The 24,064-nt window shown below is 39.7% G+C and overlaps 1 protein-coding gene across 2 annotated transcripts in view; it reads right to left on the bottom strand.

Annotated features, from left to right (window-relative positions):
- HEY2 (hes related family bHLH transcription factor with YRPW motif 2) overlaps positions 1-23,476 on the bottom strand; it is a 38,871-nt gene extending 15,395 nt beyond the window's left edge. Inside the window, exons 1-4 of one of the 2 annotated variants that reach the window (XM_075862321.1) lie at positions 22,952-23,476; positions 18,726-18,804; positions 13,276-13,359; positions 4,940-5,021 (exon numbers count right to left, since the gene is read on the bottom strand). In XM_075862321.1, the coding sequence (XP_075718436.1) occupies positions 4,940-5,021; positions 13,276-13,359; positions 18,726-18,804; positions 22,952-23,034 (328 nt within the window). In that variant the 5' untranslated portion in view covers positions 23,035-23,476. The remainder of the gene's footprint in view (positions 1-4,939; positions 5,022-13,275; positions 13,360-18,725; positions 18,805-22,951) is intronic. The other variant, XM_075862322.1, reaches the window with a different exon arrangement.
- Positions 23,477-24,064: the final 588 nt, after the last annotated feature.

Genomic DNA, 24,064 nt, shown 5'->3' with positions numbered 1-24,064 from the left:
CTTAGGTATGGGAAAACAGGTAATATTTCCACAAGTCCTGTTATTAAATGACCCTGAGTAAACAGCACAGATAAGTGTACAATATTATGTCGACATGACAAAAATAGGTTATAAATAATGAATAAAAACAACAACAAACAGAAAAACGAAAAAAAAAAAAAAATCTTGTCCTACTTCAAGTTGCGTCAATTAACATGATGTGGGGTTGAGAGAAGACCATTGTGCTATGGAAGGGTGCTGTGCTAATATAATGTATCATAGCGTCTGGTAACATAATACACCACTGTGCTTGAAATGAAATAATACAGCACAGAAAAAATTAAGAACAGCAGTTCTCAAAGCTCCTAAAAATGTATGGTGGTGCCTCTCGTCTTGTTTTGTGGGGTAGGGACATTCCAGAGAAGCTTTCCCATGGTAATTGTGATCTACAGTGTCCCTCCCTGGCTTGCTCACAAACATCCGCACACACAAAGATTAAAGGCTCTGAATGAAGGGAGCTCGCACTCTTCTGTCTCTACCAGGCCGATATTTACTTGATTTTCAAGCCGGGATAGTTTGGGGGACTTGAATATATGATCTGCTGCTTAGTGCTATACTGCAAGATTCTACGACATGTTTTGTCACTTAACTGCAAACTAAGAACATCTTTCTGTGGCATTCCTTCATCTCAAATATTGAATGAGACAAATATACAGTATACGCAATAAACATACGCACACAAGCTCACATGATGGACACATATTACTTAGAAACTTGTGACTGACAATAATACGTAGAAGAATCTTTTCACAAGCTATATATATATATATATATATATATATATATATATATATATATATATATGTGTGTGTATACATCTATTAATTCATGTTTACTCCTTATGCATGGTGGTCTAATATAGGGTCATACTTTCAGAAATCCAGCACTCTGTGTACCCCTATAGATCTTGTTTTCGGACCGATTCCGTATTAACTCTTAGGGTATGTTCACACGCAATAATTACGGACGTAATTCGGGCGTTTTTGCCCCGAATTACGTCCGAAAATAGCGCCTCAATAGCGTTGACAAACATCTGCCCATTGAAAGCAATGGGCAGACGTTTGTCTGTTCACACGAGGCGTCAAATGACGGCGCGTAAATAGACGCCCGCGTCAAAGAAGTGACCTGTCACTTCTTTGGCCGTAATTGGAGCCGTTATTCATTGACTCCAATGAATAGCAGCGGCAATTACGTCCGTAATGGACGCGCCGTTCAAGAACCTGCACATGCCGTTACGGCTGAAAACATCCCCGTAATTTCAGCCGTTACGGACGCTGTCGTGTGAACATACCCTTAGGCCTCAGATGTGTCCACAACATACTGCAATGATATGCACTAGGAATAGTTGAGCTGTGTGAAATCTGTGCACAGGGCTAGTGAATAGGTTGGTGCTATATAAAAGAAACAAACCTGAAAATAACAATAAAATATACTGCACATTTATCTGATTAATCCTTCTATCCTATTATTCAGACGAGCGTGTCCGTTTTGCGTCCGCAAAATATGGACCGTATTTAACGCCTCTTAGTTCCGTTAGGCACCAGTTTTTAATGTCAGTGTTGGTGCACATTCTTTTTTTTATGAATTTTTTTCTCAGCATTTCTTTAGCAACTGGTTCGTGAAACACGGACAGCACAAACATGACGTCTGTGTGCGGTCTGTGATTTTCACGCACACATAGACTTCAATGGGGGCGATGTGGTCCACAAAACAGACCAGAATAGAACATGCAGTGAGTTTCACGCAACAGAAACACGCTGCATGAAAAATCACTGATGTCTGAATAGACCCATTGAATTGCATAGGTCCATGTGCTATCCGTTTTTTTTAACGGACAGCACACAGACGTATACGACGTTTGTCTGAATAAGGCCTAAGTAAAACAAAGAAGCTTTTCATTATCCAAAATCTCCTAACTATTGAATAAAATGCATAAATTATACAGGCATGTTATATAATTAGTAGCATTCTGACCAAATGTCACTTGATTGTTGAATATTAAGCACATTTCACACTGGACCTATTATGAATGTCACCCAGTATACTGTAAACTATGAGGGAAGATATTAAATAATATATTATTGTCATGTCAATAAACTCATCATTGTAGCCACCTGAGTAAATACAATCTTAAGGGTATGTTCACACGTAGTGACCAAAAACGTCTGAAAATACGGAGCTGTTTTCAGGCGAAAACAGCTCCTGATTTTCAGACGCTTTTGTAGCCACTCGCGATTTTCGCTGTGTTTTTGACTGCATTTTTAACGGCCGTTTTTGGAGCTGTTTTCCATAGAGTCAATGAAAAACGGCTCCAAAAATGTCCCAAGAAGTGACATGCACTTCTTTTTCGCGGGCGTCTTTTTACGTGCCGTATTTTGACAGCGACGCGTAAAATAACACCTCGTGGGTGCAGAACATCGTAAAACCCATTGAAAGCAATGGACAGATGTTTGTAGGCGTAATGGAGACGTTTTTTCAGGAGTAATTCGAGGCGTAAAATGCCCGAATTACATCTGAAAACAGTGCGTGTGAACATACCCTCAGTCCACTCAAAAATATGAATAGGACTTTGCACTTTAACGGTATGTTCACACATCTTAACAAATTACGTTTGAAATTACGGAGCTGTTTTGAGGCGAAAACAGCTCCTGAATTTCAGACGTTTTTTCAAGTACTCGCGTTTTTCACGGCGTCCATTACGGACGTAATTGGAGCTGTTTTTCAATGGAGTCAATGAAAAACGGCTCCAAAAACGTCCAAAGAAGTGATATGCACTTCTTTGACGTAGGCGTCTTTTTACACGCCATCTTTTGACAGCGATGCGTAAAATTACACCTCGTCTGAACAGAACATCGTAATACCCATTGCAAGCAATGGGCAGATGTCTGCAGGCGTAATGGAGCAGTCTTTTCAGGCGTAATTCGATGCGTATAACGCCCGAATTACGTCTGAAAATAGGCCATGTGAACATACCCTAACCGGTTCAGGATCAGACACTTAGACATTTAGCTTTTTTTATTTGTCTGGCTAGCAATGTGATTTTTGCAATGCTTTTTTTTTTTTTTTAGCATTTTTAGGCTTTTTTACTTTTTAAATAAATTTTTATGGCAATAATATAGTCTTACCCTAAAATAGACTTTTTTGTAATTGTCATTGTCTACCGTAAATTGTAAATATATTACATGTCTATTTTAGGGTAATTGGTTCAGGGCTATCGTTATGACAAGGGTTGGCGGGGGGATCGTTTTTTGGGGGGTATTTTTTGTGTAATTTTTAAATACTTTTATTTTTTTTTATTATTATGGCCTGCCCCTCAAAGGTCAGAAAAGACATTTGGGGACTTCATTATTTTTTTTTACACTATACTTTTTAGCCCTGTTATAGTGACTATTGTCACTGTTTAAGACGTGCTGGGTCTAGTCAGACCCAGCAGCACCCTCCTACTACTGGCATCCCCGCGATCATGTGACCAGCCACATGGCCACCGGGACCAATAGAGTCAGTGGCGTTAATTGAGCACTGTGTACGTAAGTCCAGAGAAGAACAAAGCGGTGAAAAACAATTTAGACTTCTCTCCAGGGTCCCTGGCAGTCTCTGACTGCTGGGCACTCGACATTCAGCTGCCCAATCGCTTGTACAGCAAGCTTATGCCCGCACTGTACTCAACTGGTTAAAGAAAAAAAGTCTGGTTCCTCACATAATTCCCACCAATAAAAAGTAGGTAGCGGTTTGTCCCAGATGCTATCTTCTCCCTGATAGCCAGGGCAGTTTTTCTCTATGTAAAGCTAGCCATAGACTTGTGTTAAATATAGGCCAAAATGTCCAATATTGTCTCTTTCCGACATGATTCACCATTAGAAGTATAAAAGTCTGGATATTGCTCAGTCCGGTTGCCTACCTAGCCATACAATCTCCGAAGCCACTCCTGATCAGAATAACTGGGTAATTTTGTTAGAATACAATTTTAGAAGAAAATTTATTTTCATGATAGTGATGATAAGCTTTAGAGAAGACACAAGTCCTTCTTCTCCTCCTCCTCTCACAGAAGACCTGTTTTTTGGGTTAGTCTTCCAATTATGGATTCTTCAGACCTCCCCATATCTATCGATAGTGGAAACCAACAGATGGTTATGTTGTGTTATGGTTGAACACACATCTAGCTAGTACATCGTAGCACACTAATGTATCACTAGCAATAGGGATTATTTATCAGTTTGATATTAATAATCTCATGGCCTCAAGGACCATAAACAATAATGAATCACTACAACTATAGTGGTACCAAAAGAGTTAAAAAGAAATCAAAACTGTGCAACCTCCCTGTAGAACGTAAATGTCTGAAAACTGACCAAGAAAATCTTTGCGTATAAAAGGCATCAGGAAGTGAATTTCTATGCTGTGATAATGGCAGGAACAATGATTCTCTCCATTTCCTTTTTGCCATTGTGCATCTGTACATACATCACTCCGTTCTTTTTTGTGCCCCACAAAAATGTACGGGCAATAAATAGAGCTCGCCTCCTGCACTTCCTCCATTCCAGGCAGACACGTCGTACAATTGTAGGCCTCCGAGGCTCCTGTTTATTTTCTCCAATGTTTGTGTGTTTGTTTTGTCTCTGTGCAGAGATTTTTGCCGTCTTTGCAAAACCCCAAACCAATCTGTGGCTGGACTGTCTGTGAATGAAGCTTTTACTCCCACAGTGTTATGAAAGCAAACACAAGCCCAGGGTCAAGTGCTTCTTTTGTGCCTGTAGTTCTTTCCCACGAGTTCAATCGTACCATTAGCAAAGATTTCGACTCCTTTTATCTGGATCCACCTACCAGCAGTTGTCAAAGGGATGTTTGCTTAGACTGCCATGCTCATTTACAGTGTAGAAAGTACAGAAAGTAAAAGCCATACCTTTACCTCCAGTAGCTTGCAGCATCTTCAAATGGTCTACCGTCATCTGGAGAATTTCAGCTTTTTCCAACTTTGCAGATCCCTGAAAAGGCACATAACCCATTTATGGAGCCATCTACTAAGTTTGCAAGTCGTCATATCAGAGATATTTCATTTTGCTGTTCTGGTTCCAATAGCCTGCCCTTAAACAATAACTACCTACTAGATTTCTTTCCAGTAGAGGCATTAATAATTCTTAGTTATCAACACGCCCTAATTTTCAGTGGAGTAGTAGTTCTTCTATTGGGGCTTGTCCACACACAACGGAATTTTTGCAGCAAATTTTTGCAGCAATTCAGTTGAAAGTCAAAGGATTTCAGCTGCAGGAAAAAACGCATCATTTTCTGCGTTTTGTTGCGGCAGAAAATAGTGCATAAATTGATGCGTTTTACCCAATGTTAGGACATAAAGACATCTCCTCTGAAAAACGCAGCAATTCTGGACACTTTCCGCAGCAGGAATTAACATGCTGCAGTCCAAAAAATAGGCACCGCAGGTCAATTTCGGCTCAAAAATTTTACGCAGCATGTGGATGAAATTTGTTACATTTTATCCACTATGCTGCTACTGTATTCTGCTGCATTTTTTCCAGCCGAAATTCCGGCTGGAAAAAACGTGGCAATTCCGCAGCGTGTGGACGAGCCCTTAAACTGGTCATATTGCTATATATTTTTATCATTTTAATAATGTCGCATTGTCAAAAACGTATAGCTAGCATAATAAACACATATATTTCATACACATATATAAGGTGTCTCCTATATTTTGCAATTGTTGAACTTCATTGCTTGGGGGGTGAATTATTATAATTTTTTTTTTAGTTTTTCATTTTCATTTTTCCCTTCTCACCTACCAAGAGCAATAACTTTTTTATTCTTCCATTGAGATAGACGTAAACGTTTTTTTTGCGGGACGAGTTGTAGTTTTTACTGGCACTATTTAATGTACTATATGATGTACTGGAAAACTTTGAAACATTATTTTGTGGGGTAGAAAGGAAAAAAACAGCACTTTCCACATTATATTTTGAATTTTGTGTTTACGGTGTTCACCTTGCGGTAAAAATGACATGTTAACTTTATTCTGAGGGTCAATAACTTCTTTATTTATTTATTTTTACGGCTTTCTCCTTGTGAGTTAAATAATGTTATATTGTAATAGTTCAAACTTTTTACGGACGCGGCAATAACAATTATGTTTATTTATTTATTTTTTTACATTACATTTGGGGAAAAATATTAGCACAATGATGGCAGACCTGGGACCTTCATCAATGCCCTAAGCAGCCATGACAACCATCGGCATTATCTCCTACCCTGGGCAGTTAGAGCAGGGTGTCAGCTGTAATATACTGCTGACATCTGCAGCCTATGGAGCGGACTCAGCCTGTGAGCCTGCTCCATACAACCCCCCTCCCTCTATGATGTATATGTATCATTGTTGGTCGTAAATAGGTTACTAGATCATATAAATAAACTAGTCAGAAAATGTGTGGCCCATGGTAAACAAGCAAAATTCAATTGTAATTTTATGTAGGGTAAAAAAAATTAGAAGAAGCAAATGATTGGTTGATAATGTGTAAGGGCATGTTCACACGCTTAGCAAAAAACGTCTGAAAATACAGAGCTGTTTTCAAGGGAAATCAGCTAATGATTTTCAGGCGTTTTTTTAGCTACTCACGTTTTTCACGCCCGTTTTTGGAGCTGTTTTTCTATAGAGTCAATGAAAAACGGCTCCAAAAATGGCTGAAGAAGTGACATGCACTTCTTTTTCGCGGGCGGTTTCTTACGCGGCCGTTTTTCAAAACAGCCACGTAAAAAAACGGCCCGTTGGAACAAAACGCCATTTTTCCCATTGAAGTCAATGGGCAGATGTTTGGAGGCGTTCTGTGTCCGATTTTTGGGCAGTTTACGTAAGTATTACATTGATGGTGTAAATTTTCTAAAAATTAAGATAAAAAAAAAACAATCCCGGATCACGGGATATATATTATCAAGATCACATAAAAAAACAGCAGAACAGAAAACCGTCAGGAATGATGGTCTACCACAAGGACATCAGTTTATGCGAGCTTCATCACTCTTGTCCGTGGGCTGTATCTGGTATTTAAGTGCATATTGCAATACCAGACACAGCCTATGAACAAGAGTGGAAGGATTTTGGAAAAAAAAAAACAGACCCTTTAACCTAATATCATACAACTCTTTTAGGTCATATCCAACAATAAAAACATGAGCAGTGATGAAAATTTGTGCGGATGGGACATTCCCTTTTCTCGATGTCCTATGGTATCATAGATGGAACAAGCAAGGAGGACCTGTCCTGGTTGCTCTCTTCCCTTTTACTATTAACCCCTTAATGACCAGCCTATTTTAGACCTTAATGACCAAGCTATTTTTTACGTTTTTGAATCGTCGCATTCCAAGAGCTATAACGTTTTTATTTTTGCGTCGACATAGCTGTATAAGGTCTTGTTTTTTGCGGGACAAGTTGTATATTTTAATAGCACCATTTTGGGGGACATATTATTTATTGATTAACTTTTATTAACTTTTTTTGGAGGGGGCATAGCAAAAAATCTGAAATTTTGCCACTCTTTTTTGCGTCCTAAATCTACGCCGTTTACCGTGTAGTATAAATAACACAATAAGTTTATTCAGCGGGTTGTTACGATTGCAACGATACCAAATTTGTATAGTTTTTGTATGTTTTACTACTTTTACACAGTAAAAACGCTTTTTTTTCAAATTTATTTGTCTTTGTGTCTCCATATTTGAAGAGCCGTAACGTTTTTATTTTTTTGCCGATGCAGTTGTATGAGGGCTTTTTTTTTTGCGGGACGACTTGTAGTTTTTATTGGTACCATTTTGGAGTAGATGCGACTTTTTGATCACTTTTTAATCACATTTTTTTAAAGTCAGGATTCACAGAAAACAGCAATTTTTCCGTCGTTTTTTATTAATTTTTTTTACGACGTTCAGGCTTTATTCAGACGAACGTAAAATACGCGCGTGCAACGTGCGTGATTTTCACGTGCGTTGCCCGGACCTATATTAGTCTATGGGGCCGTGCAGACATGTGCGTGGTTTTTGCGCAGCGTTGCTCCGTTGCCAAAAAGGCACGACATGTCCGTTGATTCAGCGTTTTCAACGCATCACGCACCCATTGAAGTCAATGGGTGCGTGAAAACAACGCAGGGCACACGGAAGCACCTCCGTACGCACAGCGTTTTTCACGCAACACTTGTTAAGTCTATGTAAATGAGTTGAGCAGACTAGACAAAACAACTACAAACCAGGAAGTGGCATCTGCAGCAATAGTAGTTTTTTTACCTGTAAAACCACCCAAAAACAACAAACACGGGCCAAAGTGTGAGGTAACGTGAAATCTTGATGCGAACATGTGCTCACAGCAAGCAGGTGTTGGAGAAGGTGTCTTTTTGTAGGCTGCCCTCTCCATTACTCCACCCTCCGTTGTTTTGACGCGCGTAAAAAACGCATGCTATACGCGCGTTAAATACGCTATCACGCTGCCCAAACGGATGCCACACGCAACTCCAACGCAACCGAAACATTGCGTTTTTCACGCGCGCAAAAACGCAATGTTCGTGTGAATCCAGCCTCACCGCGCGGGTTAAGTAATGTAATAGATTTGTAGTCGGGGTCGTTACGGACGCGGCGATACCAAATATGTGTAACTTTTTAACTTTATTTTATTTTTTTAATACTAAAGCAGATTGTAAGGGGAAAAAGTGGGTTTTTCATTTTCTTTTCAAATTTTTTTTTAATTAACTTTATTAAACTTTTTTTTTCACTTTTTTACTAGTCCCATTAGGGGACTTCACTATGCGATGGTCCGATCGCATTTATAATACACTGCAATACTTTTGTATTGCAGTGTATTACTGCCTGTCCGTTTAAAACGGACAGGCATCTGCTAGGTCATGCCTGCGGCATGATCTAGCAGGCATTCATTACTGGCAGACCTGGGGGCCATTATTAGGCCCCCGGCTGCCATTGGAGACACAGACACTCGGCGATCGTATCGCCGGGTGTCAGTGGGATGAGAGGGAGCTCCCTCCCTCTCTCCAAAACCACTCAGATGCGGTGCTCGCTATTGAGCACCGAATCTGAGGGGTTAAACGGGTGAGATCGATACTGATATGCCTCTGGCAGCTGAGAGCAGGGAGCTCCCTGCTCTGTTTACTTATTCCGATGCCGCGATGTAAAAAGTCTATGGCATCGGAATAAGGCCCGTTAGTGACCGACGTAAAAAGACTATGGGCTGGTCACTAACGGGTTAAGCAGTAAAAATCAATGAAGGACTCCCTTCTCCAAAGGATCTGCATTGTTAGCAAACAAGTAGTTGGGAAATTGGCTTAAGGATCATGGAAAGGGCAGCGGAAAACAAACACCAGGCCCTTCTGTCCTGGGTGGCAAAATCCTGCACCATAATTGGGGGCCCAGTTTGCTCTTTGCTATGGGTCCCCATTTCTTTTGTTTATGCCATATTTTAATACACCTGTTAAGTGCTCCTGCCTTTCTAGTACCAAAATTAACCTTACTAAAACAAGATGCAGCGGAGGCTTCGTTCACATCTGCGCCAGGGTCCCGTTCCGATGTTCCGTCTGAGCTTTCCGTCGGAACGAGACCCTGATTGACACAAACGGAAACCAAATTTCAATGGTGACGGATTCGGTGCCAATGGTTTCCGTTTGACTCCGTTGTGCAAGGGTTCCGGCGTTTTGATGGAATCAATAGCGTAGTCGACTACCGTATTCATCCCGTCAAGGTGACGGAACCCTTGCACAACTGAGATAAATGGAAACCATTGGGACCAGATCTGTCACCATTGAAATCAATGGTGATGGAAACGGAAACCTATGGTTTCCATTTGTGCCTGTCAAGGCTCCGTTCTGATGGAAAGCTCCAATGGAAATTCGGAACGGAGCCCTAGCGCAGATGTGAACGAAGCCTAACACACTGCTGATTCAGTGCAGTAAAAAAATATTAGTCAATTTCTTCTATTTTTGCATATTTGTCACACTTGAAGGTTTCAGATGATGATTTCATTTATTGAAGGAAAAACATTGTCTATCCCTACATGGCACTATGTGAAAAGTAATTGCCCCTTAGTTACTAAATCAATCAGTTAACCAAATTCAATTCACAATTGGGTTTTATTTCAGTAGCTACAACCAAGCATGATTACTGCCAGACCAGTTGAATCAAAACATCACTTAAATAGAACCTGTCTGGCAACATGAATCATGTTCGAAGGTCTCAAAAAGCAGATCATGATGCCACATTCTAAAAATATTCAAATACAGATGCCAAACAAAGTCATTGGCTTCTACCAGGCTGGAAAGGGTTACAAAGCCATTGCTAAGGATCTGGAACGCCAGCAAACCATAGTTAGAGCCAGTATCTACAAATGGAGAAAACTTAGAACAGTGGTGAACCTTCCCAGGAGTGGCTGGCCTACCAAAATGTCACCAAGAGCACTTTGAAGGCTCATCCAGGAGGTCATAAAAGAACCCAAGCGGAAAGCTAAAGAACTGCAGGCCTCACTTGCCTCATTTAAGGTCAAGGTACATGATTCCACAATAAGAAAGATACTGGGCAAAAACTTAATCCATGGGAGAATTGCAAGGCGCAAACCACTGCAGACCAAAAAAAACACAAAGGCTTGTCTCGCATTTGCTAAAAACAGCTAGATGATCCCCAAGACTTTTGGAATAATATTCTTTGAACTGATGAGTCAAAGGTGGAAGTCATGGGTCTCATTACAACTGCTGTAAAGCTAACACCGCAATCCACCATAAGAACTTCATACCAACATCAAACATGGTGCCGGTAGTGTGATGGTCTGGAGCTGCTTTGCTTCTACTGGACCTGGACAACTTGTCATAATTAATGGAACCATAATTTCTGCTCTCTATCAGAACACCCACCTGTCAGTTTTTGACCTAAAGCTCAAGCACAGTTGCGGCAGGACAATAATCTGAAGCACACAAGCAATTCCATTTTGAACGGCTCAAAAGAAACAAAATTAAGGTTTTGGAGTGACCGAATCGAAGTCCTAGCTTTGAGATGCTGTGGCAAGATCTTAAACAAGCAATTCATGCTCGAAAATTCTCCAATGTAGTCGAATTACAATGTAAAATACTAGTCGCTAGTTATCGCAAATGTTTGATTGCAGTTGATACTACAAAGTGTGGTACAACCCGTTATTAGGTTTACTTTTTCACATGGGTGATATAAGTTTTGAATAAATCTTTAGCCTCAATAAATGGAATGATCATTTAAAAGCTGCACTTTGTATTTACTCGTGTTGTATTTATCTTATATTAAAATGAGCAAAAATAGAAGAAATTGGGTGAGGGGCAAACACTTTTTCACAGCACTGTACACTTTCACCCTTCTGTTTTGAGGAATTATGACACAAAATATTTGTCATGGCAAAAAAACTTTTCAGAGAAAACTTTTAAATGACCAACGCATGGGCAGCTCAAATTAATGTGCAAATTATTTGTATGAGACTGGAGAGACACAAATGGCTGTAAAATACCTCTAATGCTGCTTATCTCCGGGAAGAATCAGGCAAATGGCAATGCTAATAGAAATGGCCATAGACCTTTGATTTAAATTTCAGTGGGGTATACTGCCAATCTAATGTCTATGAGGATTGGAAGATAGGTTCTGAATGTCTACCATCATGAGAAACAAGTATGTGCTTTTCCCTGAAATAAGTGGCACTAGATATCTCCTCTGTTAATAGGTACCTCTAAGGCTACATTCACACGAGCGTATTAGATTCACGTGCGTGAATCTGGTCCATTATGCATCAGTGTGCTTTGCGAGTGGCATGCGTTATTCACGCACTCGCAAAGCACATCTTTTAAAAAAAAAATATTTTCAATTCAATTGATGCGCAAATCACGCACCGCACACGGATGTGCATCCGTGTGCGGTGCATGGATTTCACGCACCCATTGACTTCAATGGGCACATAGGAGCGTGATAACGCACCAATATAGGACATGCAGTAAGTTTCACGCAACGGACTCATGCTGCGTGAAAACTCCTGCATGTGTGAACGGCCCCATTGAAATCAATGCGTCCGTGTGCCCGGGATTTCTCATATTGCAAATCCTGCTTAATTTCAGAGGAAAACCCACACCTTAAACAATTGCCATCATGTATCATTATTTTTATATTGTAAATTCCTAGTTCCAGTATAATTATTATAGTGTAGCTGCCAGTGCCTGTTATCTCCATGACAAATTTCCCCCACCAGGAAATACGATTGCTTTAAATTCCCGGTGTCAATTGTTAGATACACGGCCATGCTCCACCTTTAGTAGGAATAATTAAAAATCTCACTTACAAATGGTATATCCTGATTTAAAGGGGTTGAGTAGTTTAGAAAACCCATTTTTATATATCCTAATTCTGAGTTAATAGAGGGGTGTCCTAAGGGTCCTCATCTCTTGGACAGAGTGGAGAGCAGTTACAAAGAGCATCTCTCGCGCCAAAGGATCTGTCCAGCATTACACAGACAAACCATTGATATGAACGGGTACTGTGTAATGATTTACTTCCCCTGTGGTGGTGCAGTGGGGAAAATGTAATGCTTACTGCCAAGATTACAGCCAATCAGTGGGGGTTCCAAAAGAGGGACACTTTGGGATCAGCTTATTGCCAAAGGACCCTTCTAACAAGTAAGGATTGTCCAAAAAGGACAACTGCTTTAGCTAAAATGTATTTATTTTATTTTTCAATTATGTTATTATTTACATTATTTTATTCTATTCTTAGAGGTTTATCACTATGAAATGATGTAACAAATGGATTTTTCTTTAAATGTATTGATGTTTAAAAGCTTTATAAATAACAAATAAAAAAAAAGATCTGGCTCATTAGCCGGCAGAGTTTCTAAAAATGAATCTAAAGAACTAAGCAAAATAATTCTGGAATAGGATACACATATCTCACTTATGAAACACGATAGGTTCTTTTCTGTCATAAAACAACCACAATAATTTCTTCACAGGAACTGAGGCAACATGAACAATGTTATTCCTGAGGGAAAACAACAACTGGACTGGAAACATTTCTTCCCAACTTTCATGATCGGATTATGTTTTAACAGTTTTGCCACAACAAAGCATTTAATTGCAAAGCATGCTCGGTGCCACATAAGGCCACATGCAATATTATTTTAATGAGCCTAGAAGAGAACCAGTAATTTCATATTAGAGGTGTAGCAAAAAGGAATTGTAGGAAACGACTTACTTGCTTTTCAAAAGCGGTCGGCACAAGTCGCCTTAATTCAGACAGACTGTTATTGATACGATCTCTTCTGCGTTTTTCTATAATCTGAAAGAAGAAAACAATGAGTGACGAGCCTACCCAAAATCTATTGTTAAGGCTTCGTTCACATCTGCATCACGCCTCCGTTCCGATGGAGCTTTCCGTCGGAACGGTGCCCTGACTGACACAAACGGAAACCGTAGGTGCCAATGGTTTCAGTTTGTCTCCGTTGGGCAAGGGCTCCGTCGCTTTGACGGAATCAATACCGTAGTCGACTACGCTATTCATTCCGTCAAAACTACGGAACCCTTACACTACTGAGACAAACTGAAACCATTGGCACCGGATCCGTCACCATTGAAATCAATGGTGATGGAAACGGAAACCTATGGTTTCTGCTTGTGTCAGTCAGGGCTCCGTTGCGAAGGAAAGTTCCGACGGCGCATTGGAAAGGAGCCCTGACGCAGATGTGAACACAGCCTAACTCACAGTTATGGCAGTATTGAACTTCCATGCAAGTCTCAGACAAACACCAATAAGAAATGGTGTTGAAGTAGTTCACATATTTCACAGAAACCTCAAATCTGCCTAAGAATTAAATATGTTCCTTTAATGTGCGGAAAATGTCCCACTTTATGAATTTTATCAAAAAATTTCTACGTTTGAAATTACATTTTTTAACTTAAGTAACATTGGCACACATACACCAACATAAACTATATATTAACACAGAAGTATCAGACCTCATACACAGGAGGCTATACGGAGGCACTGGAGTCCCTGGTGCTTTTACTGGTTATTCTTCCCTAGAAAAAACTTTTCTAGGGAAAAATAGCTCCTTAATACGGTTTCTGAAAGTACCTACAAAATTTTTTTTTCATTGTCAGATTCATATGGAATCCAACAGAAAAATCTCTAAGAATTTGTATAAATTTGGAGACATATAGAGGTACAGTATTGCCCCATAGAGGTCTATGGGTGCCATGGTACAGTCCCATACAATTTGGATCAGTAATACACTTGCTTACATGAACACTATTTCTTTATTTCCCGTGCTTATATAGTGCCAAGATATTTAGCAGAGCTGTACAGAGATTCACATCAGTCCCTATCCCCAGTGGGGATCACAATCTAATTTCTCAGACACACACACACATACACACTAGGACCAATTTCATGAGTGGGAAAAAACTGGAGTACCCAGAGGGAACCCATGCGAATTCACAAACTTCGGTCTTGTTGTTGGTCGGATTCAAGTCCAGGATCCCAGAGATGCAAGGCAACAGTGCTAACCACTGAGCCACCATGTTGCCCCAATAGCTCTTAGGGTATGTGCACACACACTAATTACGTCCGTAATTGACGGACGTATTTCGGCCGCAAGTCCCGGACCGAACACAGTGCAAGGAGCCGGGCTCCTAGCATCATACTTATGTACGACGCTAGGAGTCCCTGCCTTGCTGCAGGACAACTGTCCCGTAGTGTAATCATGTTTACAGTACGGGACAGTTGTCCTGCAGCGAGGCAGGGACTTCTAGCATCGTACATAAGTATGATGCTAGGAGCCCGGCTCCTTGCACTGTGTTCGGTCCGGGACTTGCGGCCGAAATACGTCCGTCAATTACGGACGTAATTAGTGTGTGTGCACATACCCTAATAGTGATGTCATCGGTAATAATTAATGACTGTTATGTCATTTTCTCTTTTCTATTATTGTGAGCGCCATACAATGTAATATATCCAATGGATAGACGTGGTACCAGGGCAGTATTAAAGAGGATCCGTCACCACATTATAAGTGCCCTATCTCCTACATAAGGAGATGGGCGCTATAATGTAGGTGACAACAGTGCTTTTTATTTAGAAAAACTATCTATTTTTACCACGTTAGGAGCGATTTTAGATTTATGCTAATGACACCAACTGGGCGTTGTGGAGAGAAGTGTATGACGCTGATCAATCAGTGACCAATCAGCGTCATGCACTTCTCTCCATTCATTTAGTCAGCGCATAGTAACACTGAGTTGTTCACTATGTGCAACCACATAAACACACATTAACGTTACTGAAGTGTTTAGACAGTGACTAGACATTCCTTCCAGCCAGGACGGGATGTCTATTCACAATTCCCCAACACTTCGTTAACGTTTGTTTGGTACTTACAGGAGAGCAAAGCGTAATCTCCCTGCAACCTGTCATTTACAGCGAGATCTCGCGAGATTACGATTGCTCTGCTGTAAGTACCACAGAAACGTTAACGAAGTGCCGGGATTGTGAATAGACATCCCGTCCTAGCTGGAAGGAATGTCTAGTCACTGTCTAAACACTTCAGTAACATTAATATGTCAGTATAAGACAGCACATAATGAATAACGCAGTGTCACTATGTGCTGACTACTTGAATGGAGAGAAGTGTATGACGCTGATTGGTCAGCGTCATACACGCCTCTGTACAACGTCCACTTGGTCTAAAGTAAAAACACGCCCAGCTGGGCATTAAGAAACGAATTAGCATAAATCTAAAATCGTTCCTAACGTGGTAAAAATAGATTTTTTTTTCTAAATAAAAAGCACTGCTGTCACCTACATTATAGGTACTTATGTAGGAGACAGGCCACTTGTAATGTGGTGACAGAGTCTCTTTAAATCAAATTCTGCCCCTTGATGTACAATATCCTGAGAGTTTATGTAAGATTTATATTAAAGACTATGGACAACTTTGAGGGCATTTTTTATTTTATTAAAAAGATTAGTCAGTCTGTTTAGTGTAACTTTGTAATTAGTCTTTTTTTTAAAAATCATTTTACTTTTGGAGATACATCTGTTCTGTATTCTCTATACAGAGCAGCTGAATTGTTCTCTTTAGGCTGGGTTCACACGACCTATTTTCAGGCGTAAACCAGGCGTATTATGCCTCGATTTACACCTGAAAATAGGGCTACAATACGTCGGCAAACATCTGCCCATTCATTTGAATGGGTTTGCCGACGTACTGTGCAGACAACCTGTCATTTACGCGTCGTTTCACAGCTGTCAAGCGACGACGCGTAAAAATACAGCCTCGTCAAAAGAAGTGCAGGACACTTCTTTCAGACGTAATTTGAGCCGTTCTTCATTGAACTCAATGAAGCACAAAATTTACGGCTGTCAGAGAAGCCTCGCAAAATGCGAGGAGGAGCATTTACGTCTGAAACGAGGCAGCCGTTTTCTCCTGAAAACAGTCTGTCTTTTCAGACGTAAATGCCTGCTATCGTGTGAACATACCCTAACACTGAATCCATCAGTCCCGCAGACCTGACAGGTTAAGTGTTGGCGGGTCCTGCGTGTCTGTGACATGCAGTATCCACATGTAATCGATCACATCTAATTTCATAACTTAGATGTGATTGATTACAGGTGGATACTGCATGTCTCGTAAAACGACAATATAGCTGTTCTGTATAGAGAATACAGAGCAGCTGTATCTCCAAAAGTAATGCAATTTTTTAATAAAGATTAATTACAAAGTTACACTAAACACACTGACTGATCTTTTAATTTGAAAATAAAAATAAAAATATGCCCTCAAAGGTGTGCATAGCCTTTTACCTACTTAATTTACACAGGTTTGTGCCATCTAAAATAAATAGGATCAGTGGGGTGATTCTTTTACAAAAACATACTGTAAAAAAAACACTAGTCTAACAATTTTTTAACCTACATCTAGGAAACATATTAGGGTATGTTCACACGGCCTATTTTCGGCCGTTTTTCGGGCCATAAATGCCCGAAAAACGGCCCAAAAATAGGAAGCAGAACGCCTCCAAACATCTGCCCATTGACTTCAATTGAAAAAACGGTGTTCTGTTCCGACAGGACGTTTTTTTACGCGGCTGTTTTGAAAAAAACGGCTGCAAAAAAGAAGTGCAGGTCTCTTCTTGGGACGTTTATGGAGCCGTTTTTCATTAAAAAAACGCCGCGAAAATTGCGAGTGGCTTGAAAACAGCTCCGTACATTCAGACGTTTTTGAGTTTGTGTGTGAACATACCCTTAAAGTAACTGACCAGCAGTATCATAAATGTCTGTTCTCCAGACGAAATGCTGCAAAACCCTTGAGCAGGTCCAGTGTCATAAATTATGTATCCTGGAAATTTTGGGCTATCCTGCACAAATTGTCAGATGAGCACAAGTGGCAGTATGGTTGTGCTAACACTGGCGATTTGTGATGTAATTCTAGCTATGGAATAACCAACTATTGTTGTGATTGTGAGTTAAATCTTTGTTCTCATCGGACTGTTGAAACATGCTGTGGTTAGCACTGTTGCCTTGCAGCATTGGGGGTCTGTTGGCAACATCTGCATGGAGTTTGTGGGAAAAACTGTGACTTTTGTGCCGTTTTTACCACTCAGGGCTTTTATTACAAATTAGGTGGAGCTTGGCAAAAGGGGCAGGGCCACCCACGGTCCCACACATTTACTTTAATTTATCCCAGAAACTGGTGTGAACTATAGCGGAATTCTTTGCCAGTTCCTAGCTGGCATAGACTTCACTCTGTAACACATGGACAGCCACAGATGCACCTAATTTATTAAGAAGCATGCGCCTCTTAATATATTAGCCACATTATACTCCAGCGATCTTCATATTAAGACGGGCATTTCAAATTCCTGCCTGTATGTTCTCCCCATGTTTGTATCATTTACCTAAAGTTTCCTCCTACATTCTAAAAACAAATAGGTTAATTGTCTTCCTATTATATTTGCACCAGTGTGTGTGTGTGTGTGTGTGTGTGTGTGTGTGTTTGTGTCTGATAGAGGGCAATTATATTGGAGACATGGACTGATGTGAGTGATGACATTCTTTCTACAGCACTGCATAATATTTTGTCGCTATATAAGAAAAAGGACATAAAATAAATAAATGTCGGTGATGTAATAATAGCCTTATGAAGAGATCACACATTTAGCCTCATTCAGAATGATATTTCCAGGAACTCATTTTTAGGACAATTGTCTATTTTGTCCATTTGCATGTTGTACAGGATAAAAGGTTAACACTGTAGTAAAACCTGCCTAATACCAATTAGGATCTCATTACAGTTTACACAGTTACGTTAGTTGGAATAAGATTAATCACATTGTACGTTTTTGTTAGAAGGTCCGATATTTGGATCTGATGGACAGATCTCTTGGCCCATTTGTCTATACCAGTTATCACTAACTTTCATTTAGATCATAGCAAAAATTGCTACATCATACTCTTCGCTTGTGTTGGTAAACTGTTGTACAATTAATTTATTAATATTTTAACCAGGCCTTTTACGTGCACCATATTCTCCTCGCTACACTGCTTTCAGAATGACATAATACTCAGCAATACGCCAGTTTTAATAAAAGTGCCCCTATAGAAGCAGGGATAGTTTCCGAAAGTGGTATATAAAAATAAAATCTTACCCCTCTCCGCTTCTTCCTAGCCATGATCTGTGAGGTTGTTGTAGGAGAGTTTGATCGAATTAATGATCCACTACTATGCCTATGAAGTAAAAATATAAAAATACAGGCAAAGCCGTCAGTCCGATTCTTGTCATGTTACTAGCACTACACTGATACAAACAATATAGAAAACAGATTCTGACTACACAGATGAAGCAGAGCTGAGCATGTTAGATGGAGTAATTTTTCACAACTGTAGGGGAATAGGAAAACGTATTATCTGTGGTTTTGAACAGAACTGTACGTAAACCCACCACAATTTTTCATGAGGAACAGACTGTGGAAAATCATGCCGTTAAATGACAAGTTCAGCAGTGCTACATCTCTATGACAAACACCAAAAGGTATTAGTATCGAAAGAGGATTTTAGCAATCATCGATGTACCTGATATTTGTGTTGGAGACATTTGGCTAAACTGTTGTACTATAACATGATCTATTGATGTCCATTATGAAACAGCTAATAACTAAGCATTCAGAAAAGTAAGATTTAAAGCAGGAGACTGGTATTGTTTATAGTATTGCAGAAGACTTATTGCCCTTTTATATCTGTATCATACAAGAAACAATGAATTTATTTTATTCAACAGTTTAGGTACATTTTGTCATAAGCATGAAAAGTTCTCAGGCCTTAACAAAAAATGAGTGTCTACCCATATACACATAGTGGGGGAAATTCACAAAGCAAAATGCGTCAGAATTTTGCCTGAAATTGCTGCAAAAAACTTTCGTACATGCCGTGCATCAAATTTATTATGTGTTTTATAACTTTTTACTCCTTTTTTTAACAGTTTGGAAATGTGTCAAGGAAAAGGGGTGTGGTCAAGAGGAGTCATAAAATGCCCCAGATGGTAATCGCCATTCTTTTGGTTCAAAATATTGGTGTAAGGTAATCTAGGATGAGGTGGCGTAAGGAAGAGAAGAGTGTCTAACGTGTCTAGCAAGACGCACCAAATTTATCATACAGCGTGCACCACTGTGATAACTTTGGTGCAGTTTCTGCCTCTCTGGTCTAGTTTTATCTTGTCTTACTTTAAGACAATATTATCCATCGTGTTTTCTGCCTTCTTCCGCAATTCAAAAACATAGGAATTATTGCTCCCAGATGAGGAACTTTTATTGAAAGGTATTCTCTAGAAATTAAACCACATATGACTACACAGGGGGTCATTTATATAAACTGTCTCCAAATTGTCATGAAATAATGTAAAAATGGCGTTATGAATGCTGTATGAATGAAATAATGAAAGCATTAGAGGAGATGCAACAAGAGCTGCAAACTCCCTATAAGGGGCATAGAACATATTGCAGTGAATCACATTTTTTACCCTGGCATTTGTAGCGAAAGGTGTTAGAAGGGTGAGTAAGAACCCATTGGGCCTGGCTTGAACAAAAAAACATACTTTGCTAATATCTTGAATGTTTATATAGATGTATCATTGCTAAATTTACCATTTCACAGCATTATATGTAGATCATGATATCTCTATGAGTTTATATAATGTAGCATATAGCATAACCTTATAATTACAGTGACTGGTTAATAGCCTTAGAAATTAATCTGCTAAAGAGCCATTATTTTTATTATTATTAATAATAATAAGTCATCAGCTTAGTACATTGAAGCTGACACCTGGAGACAGTACAAACAAGTAATGATACATGGCTTATTGTACTAATGGCAAGTCCAGAACAAATGGCCCATTACACTGGAGTTTTTTAGAGTCTCGAGGCTGAATGACATAGATCACAGCATATGTCTTGAAATAATTCACACTTTCTGCTATAAGAGTTGAGGTGACAGACTGAATTTCGATGTACGACATGTTAACTGTATCTGATTAGCAGAAATTAAAAACAATTACAAAGAAAAAAGCCGAGTATTTTAGAAAGATAAATTAGAAGAAACAGTGTTGAGAAGCTTTGTTTCTCAAATATGCATGTTTTTTTTAATATAATTTTCTTAAAAATACAATATCTAATAATTTTTTACAATTTTATTTTTTCATTTGTAATTTAAAGAGCATGGGGACTGGCACAAATTGAAAAATAAATTCTTCAAAACCCATAGGTAAACTGTGCCATGAGAATAGCTTATGAAATGAAAGGATATGATCTATTGCTGTATACACAGATGCAGAAGAGTCACATTTATCATTTAAGCCCTTGTGGCTATAATTTGTGATAACTTTCTGTCTTAGGATAACTCATTAGGTTTATCTGCAGTCCTATGTAGTAGACCCAAACGTAATATCCTAATAAGATGTGCTAAATGCCAACTGCAGCTATACATCTATATACACAAAGTACATTAAAAGATGATCCTTGAAATTACGCTACGGATTCCTCTCAAACTGGCTAGCTATGTTTCTGTAAATGATAATAGGATAAAAGTTCCTCATTAGTAAAACAACTACATTTTAGCGTCCATACTACTGAACCAAACTTAGATCATCATAGAAAGCTATGGTAATCTATGTTCAGTTTATTAGCACTATCAGGGATACGGGTATTGCGGCCAAAATATGGCCTTAGTAGAAACATCATAAAGTTTCCAATCACACTTATACTGCTTTAGATCACCTCTAAGCTGAGAAGTTAAAGCTTTTGTCAGAAAACCTGTCATCTCAGTACCAGTTCCTAATTCACCAATAGTTTATCTGACACACACACACACACACACACACACACACACACACACACACACACACACACACACACACACACACACACACACACACATACACACACACACACACACACACACACACACACACACACACACACACACACACACACACACACGTATAGAGGGAGAAGGAGAGAGGGAGAGAAAATACACACCAAAGAAAGGATACAAAAAATAATAACAAGGACAACAATAATACTGATACTACTACTACTAATAATAATAACTATAATAATAATAATAATAATAATAATAAAAAGAAGAAGAAGAGGAAGAAGAAAAAGATGTATCTGTATCTACTTGTAGGAAACTCAACTGGGAGAGGCCAGTATCATAGATTATTCCAATGAATACTCCTAAATGCTATAGACCCTGCTATACTGTATGTGTGCCCTAAATTCACTTTACTTAGAAGTACATTATTAAGATACATAGTGATTACTATATTCATATGTTTTTTTTGCAGATCATACATTATCTTTGGATGTCAGAAAGTTATTTATGACAGACAAAGGGTTAATTACAGGTCCTATAAATAATTCAACATTCCTATACATATACCATAATCAAAGCTAAGTTAGGCTTCATTCACAGGGTCGTACTAACAGTTTGTGTCAGTGCCGTATATCTTATGCCAAAAGTAGGATCAGATCCCATCAGTGGGAAGCAGGAAAACCTATCCAAAAGGAAAGGCATGAGAAAGGTTTTGATGCTTTCCTCTCATGGGATCAAATACCATTGTTGGCAAGTAATACACAGCTTTCAAACAGACTGACATACCGCCATGTGAATGAAGCCCTAAGGCCATGGATCACCTCTTCCAGGCCATGGGCGACTTGGGCGCTTCAAGTGTTATGGGCAAAATAAAAACACATGAGCAGTTCTTAGATGTGGTGCCACATGTGAGATTTTCTAAAGAAAAAGTTCAGCATTTCCTAAAACTGTTTCTTTAAATATCAACTCCCAAATAGTCACAAACAATAGTGCACAAGAAACAAGCGTTTTTGCCGTTTATTTTGCTGAGAAAATAAAGCGGTTTCCAAACGCACCATATCATTGTCCTTGACTGTCTATATGTGAATGAGGTCTAAGACACATTGGACATTGCGTTTCTATGTAAATAATTCTATCTAAACATACCAATCCCTTCAATGTAACATCAATGGTCACGTACAGATATAGAGATGTAGCAGAGTTGAATGTGTCATACAATGTCACAATAAGTTGTTCCATCTGCGAAACCCAGCCCTATCTTTGACAATCCTGTCTGCTGCCTCTGACAAACATAGCTCTGCTGCATCTCTCTGTACCATAAAGGAGTTGACCATATAAGTGTTATTTCCCACTGATGACAACCATTAGATTTATATGCGATAAGAACAAATTCAGCACTGCTGCATCTGCGTGTGTAATTCTGTTTTCTGTGCCTGAAAAAGTTCCAGCTCACACACACTCACTAATGTGCCATGGGCAGCTCCCAGCAAGTGCCAACACTCACCCAGAGTAATTATTCTCACTGCCCACATCAATGGTCTCATCCAGATCACTGTCAGAGCTGGTGTCATCACACGGTCTCTTCATGGTCAGGGTACCAGGCTGATGAAGAAAGACGGGCAATTTATCCACAGTGACTATGGAGGGCTGCAGAGTCCAGCTTTAGGTGGCAGAGCGGTGCCCAGGGCTTGTGTGCTGCTGCCCGGTCAGTCAGCATCTATCCTCCTGCTCTGCGCTGCTTTCCCACGCTTCAGCCTGTAGCTCCGGCAGCCAGCACGCCCCCTAGCTGCCACTCCCACCGCCATCACTTAGCACCAGCACCTCCTACTGCTGTGACTGAAAACCACGTCCTGTCTAACGCATTGTCGGGACGGTGTCACAGTTGTGGGGACGGTTTGCTAGAAGAGAGGCTAATAGTGTTAAATATTAAGATGTCCCCTATTTCTTTACTATACATATTTTTCTGGGAAAGCTGGGTGACAACCAGTATGACTGCTCATTTAGTTACCACAGTGGTTGGCACCCAGCTTTCCCTGACTCATGAATAGTAATTCTGGAAGCAATTCCTGTATAAAAAGGGAGATTTGACATGTAGGAGCTAAGCAACAACTCTGGAACTGATATGGTCGCCATATTGCTTTTTATATTCCAGAACTAGCTGTGCCCGTGACTTCGTACGCGCAGACCACTGGAAAACTGCCCGCGACTTCGTACGCGCAGACCACTGAAAAACGTACCGATGCCGTTTTTTATAAGTATACTCCTAGCCTTGGACCATGCTCAAAATAAAGTGAAAAAAATACAAAGACAATAAATAAACTTCAATTATAAATAGTTTTCTTTCAGTAGTCAGGTTCACTATGACAGCGCTTCCCTGTAAACAATGTTAGCAGTAGAACCACCAGGGATGTGTGCATAAAGATTGGTGGAGTTGCTAACATGGGAGAGAGCCAGATAGAGCTGACCGTGCGCAAAGCAACTGACACTGAGGTCCACGTCCGCAAAGCGCAGCATTTAGCCCTGCGCTTTGTTGATGGTCATAGAGTAACATAAGCTAACAGGAAACTGTACATGTTTAACTGGTTGCCGACACAGGACGAGTATGCTCGTCCTGAGC

Source organism: Rhinoderma darwinii, chromosome 4 (assembly GCF_050947455.1).
Source record: "Rhinoderma darwinii isolate aRhiDar2 chromosome 4, aRhiDar2.hap1, whole genome shotgun sequence".
Classification (NCBI taxonomy): domain Eukaryota; kingdom Metazoa; phylum Chordata; class Amphibia; order Anura; family Rhinodermatidae; genus Rhinoderma; species Rhinoderma darwinii.
This window is presented reverse-complemented; position numbering and strand designations above follow the sequence as displayed.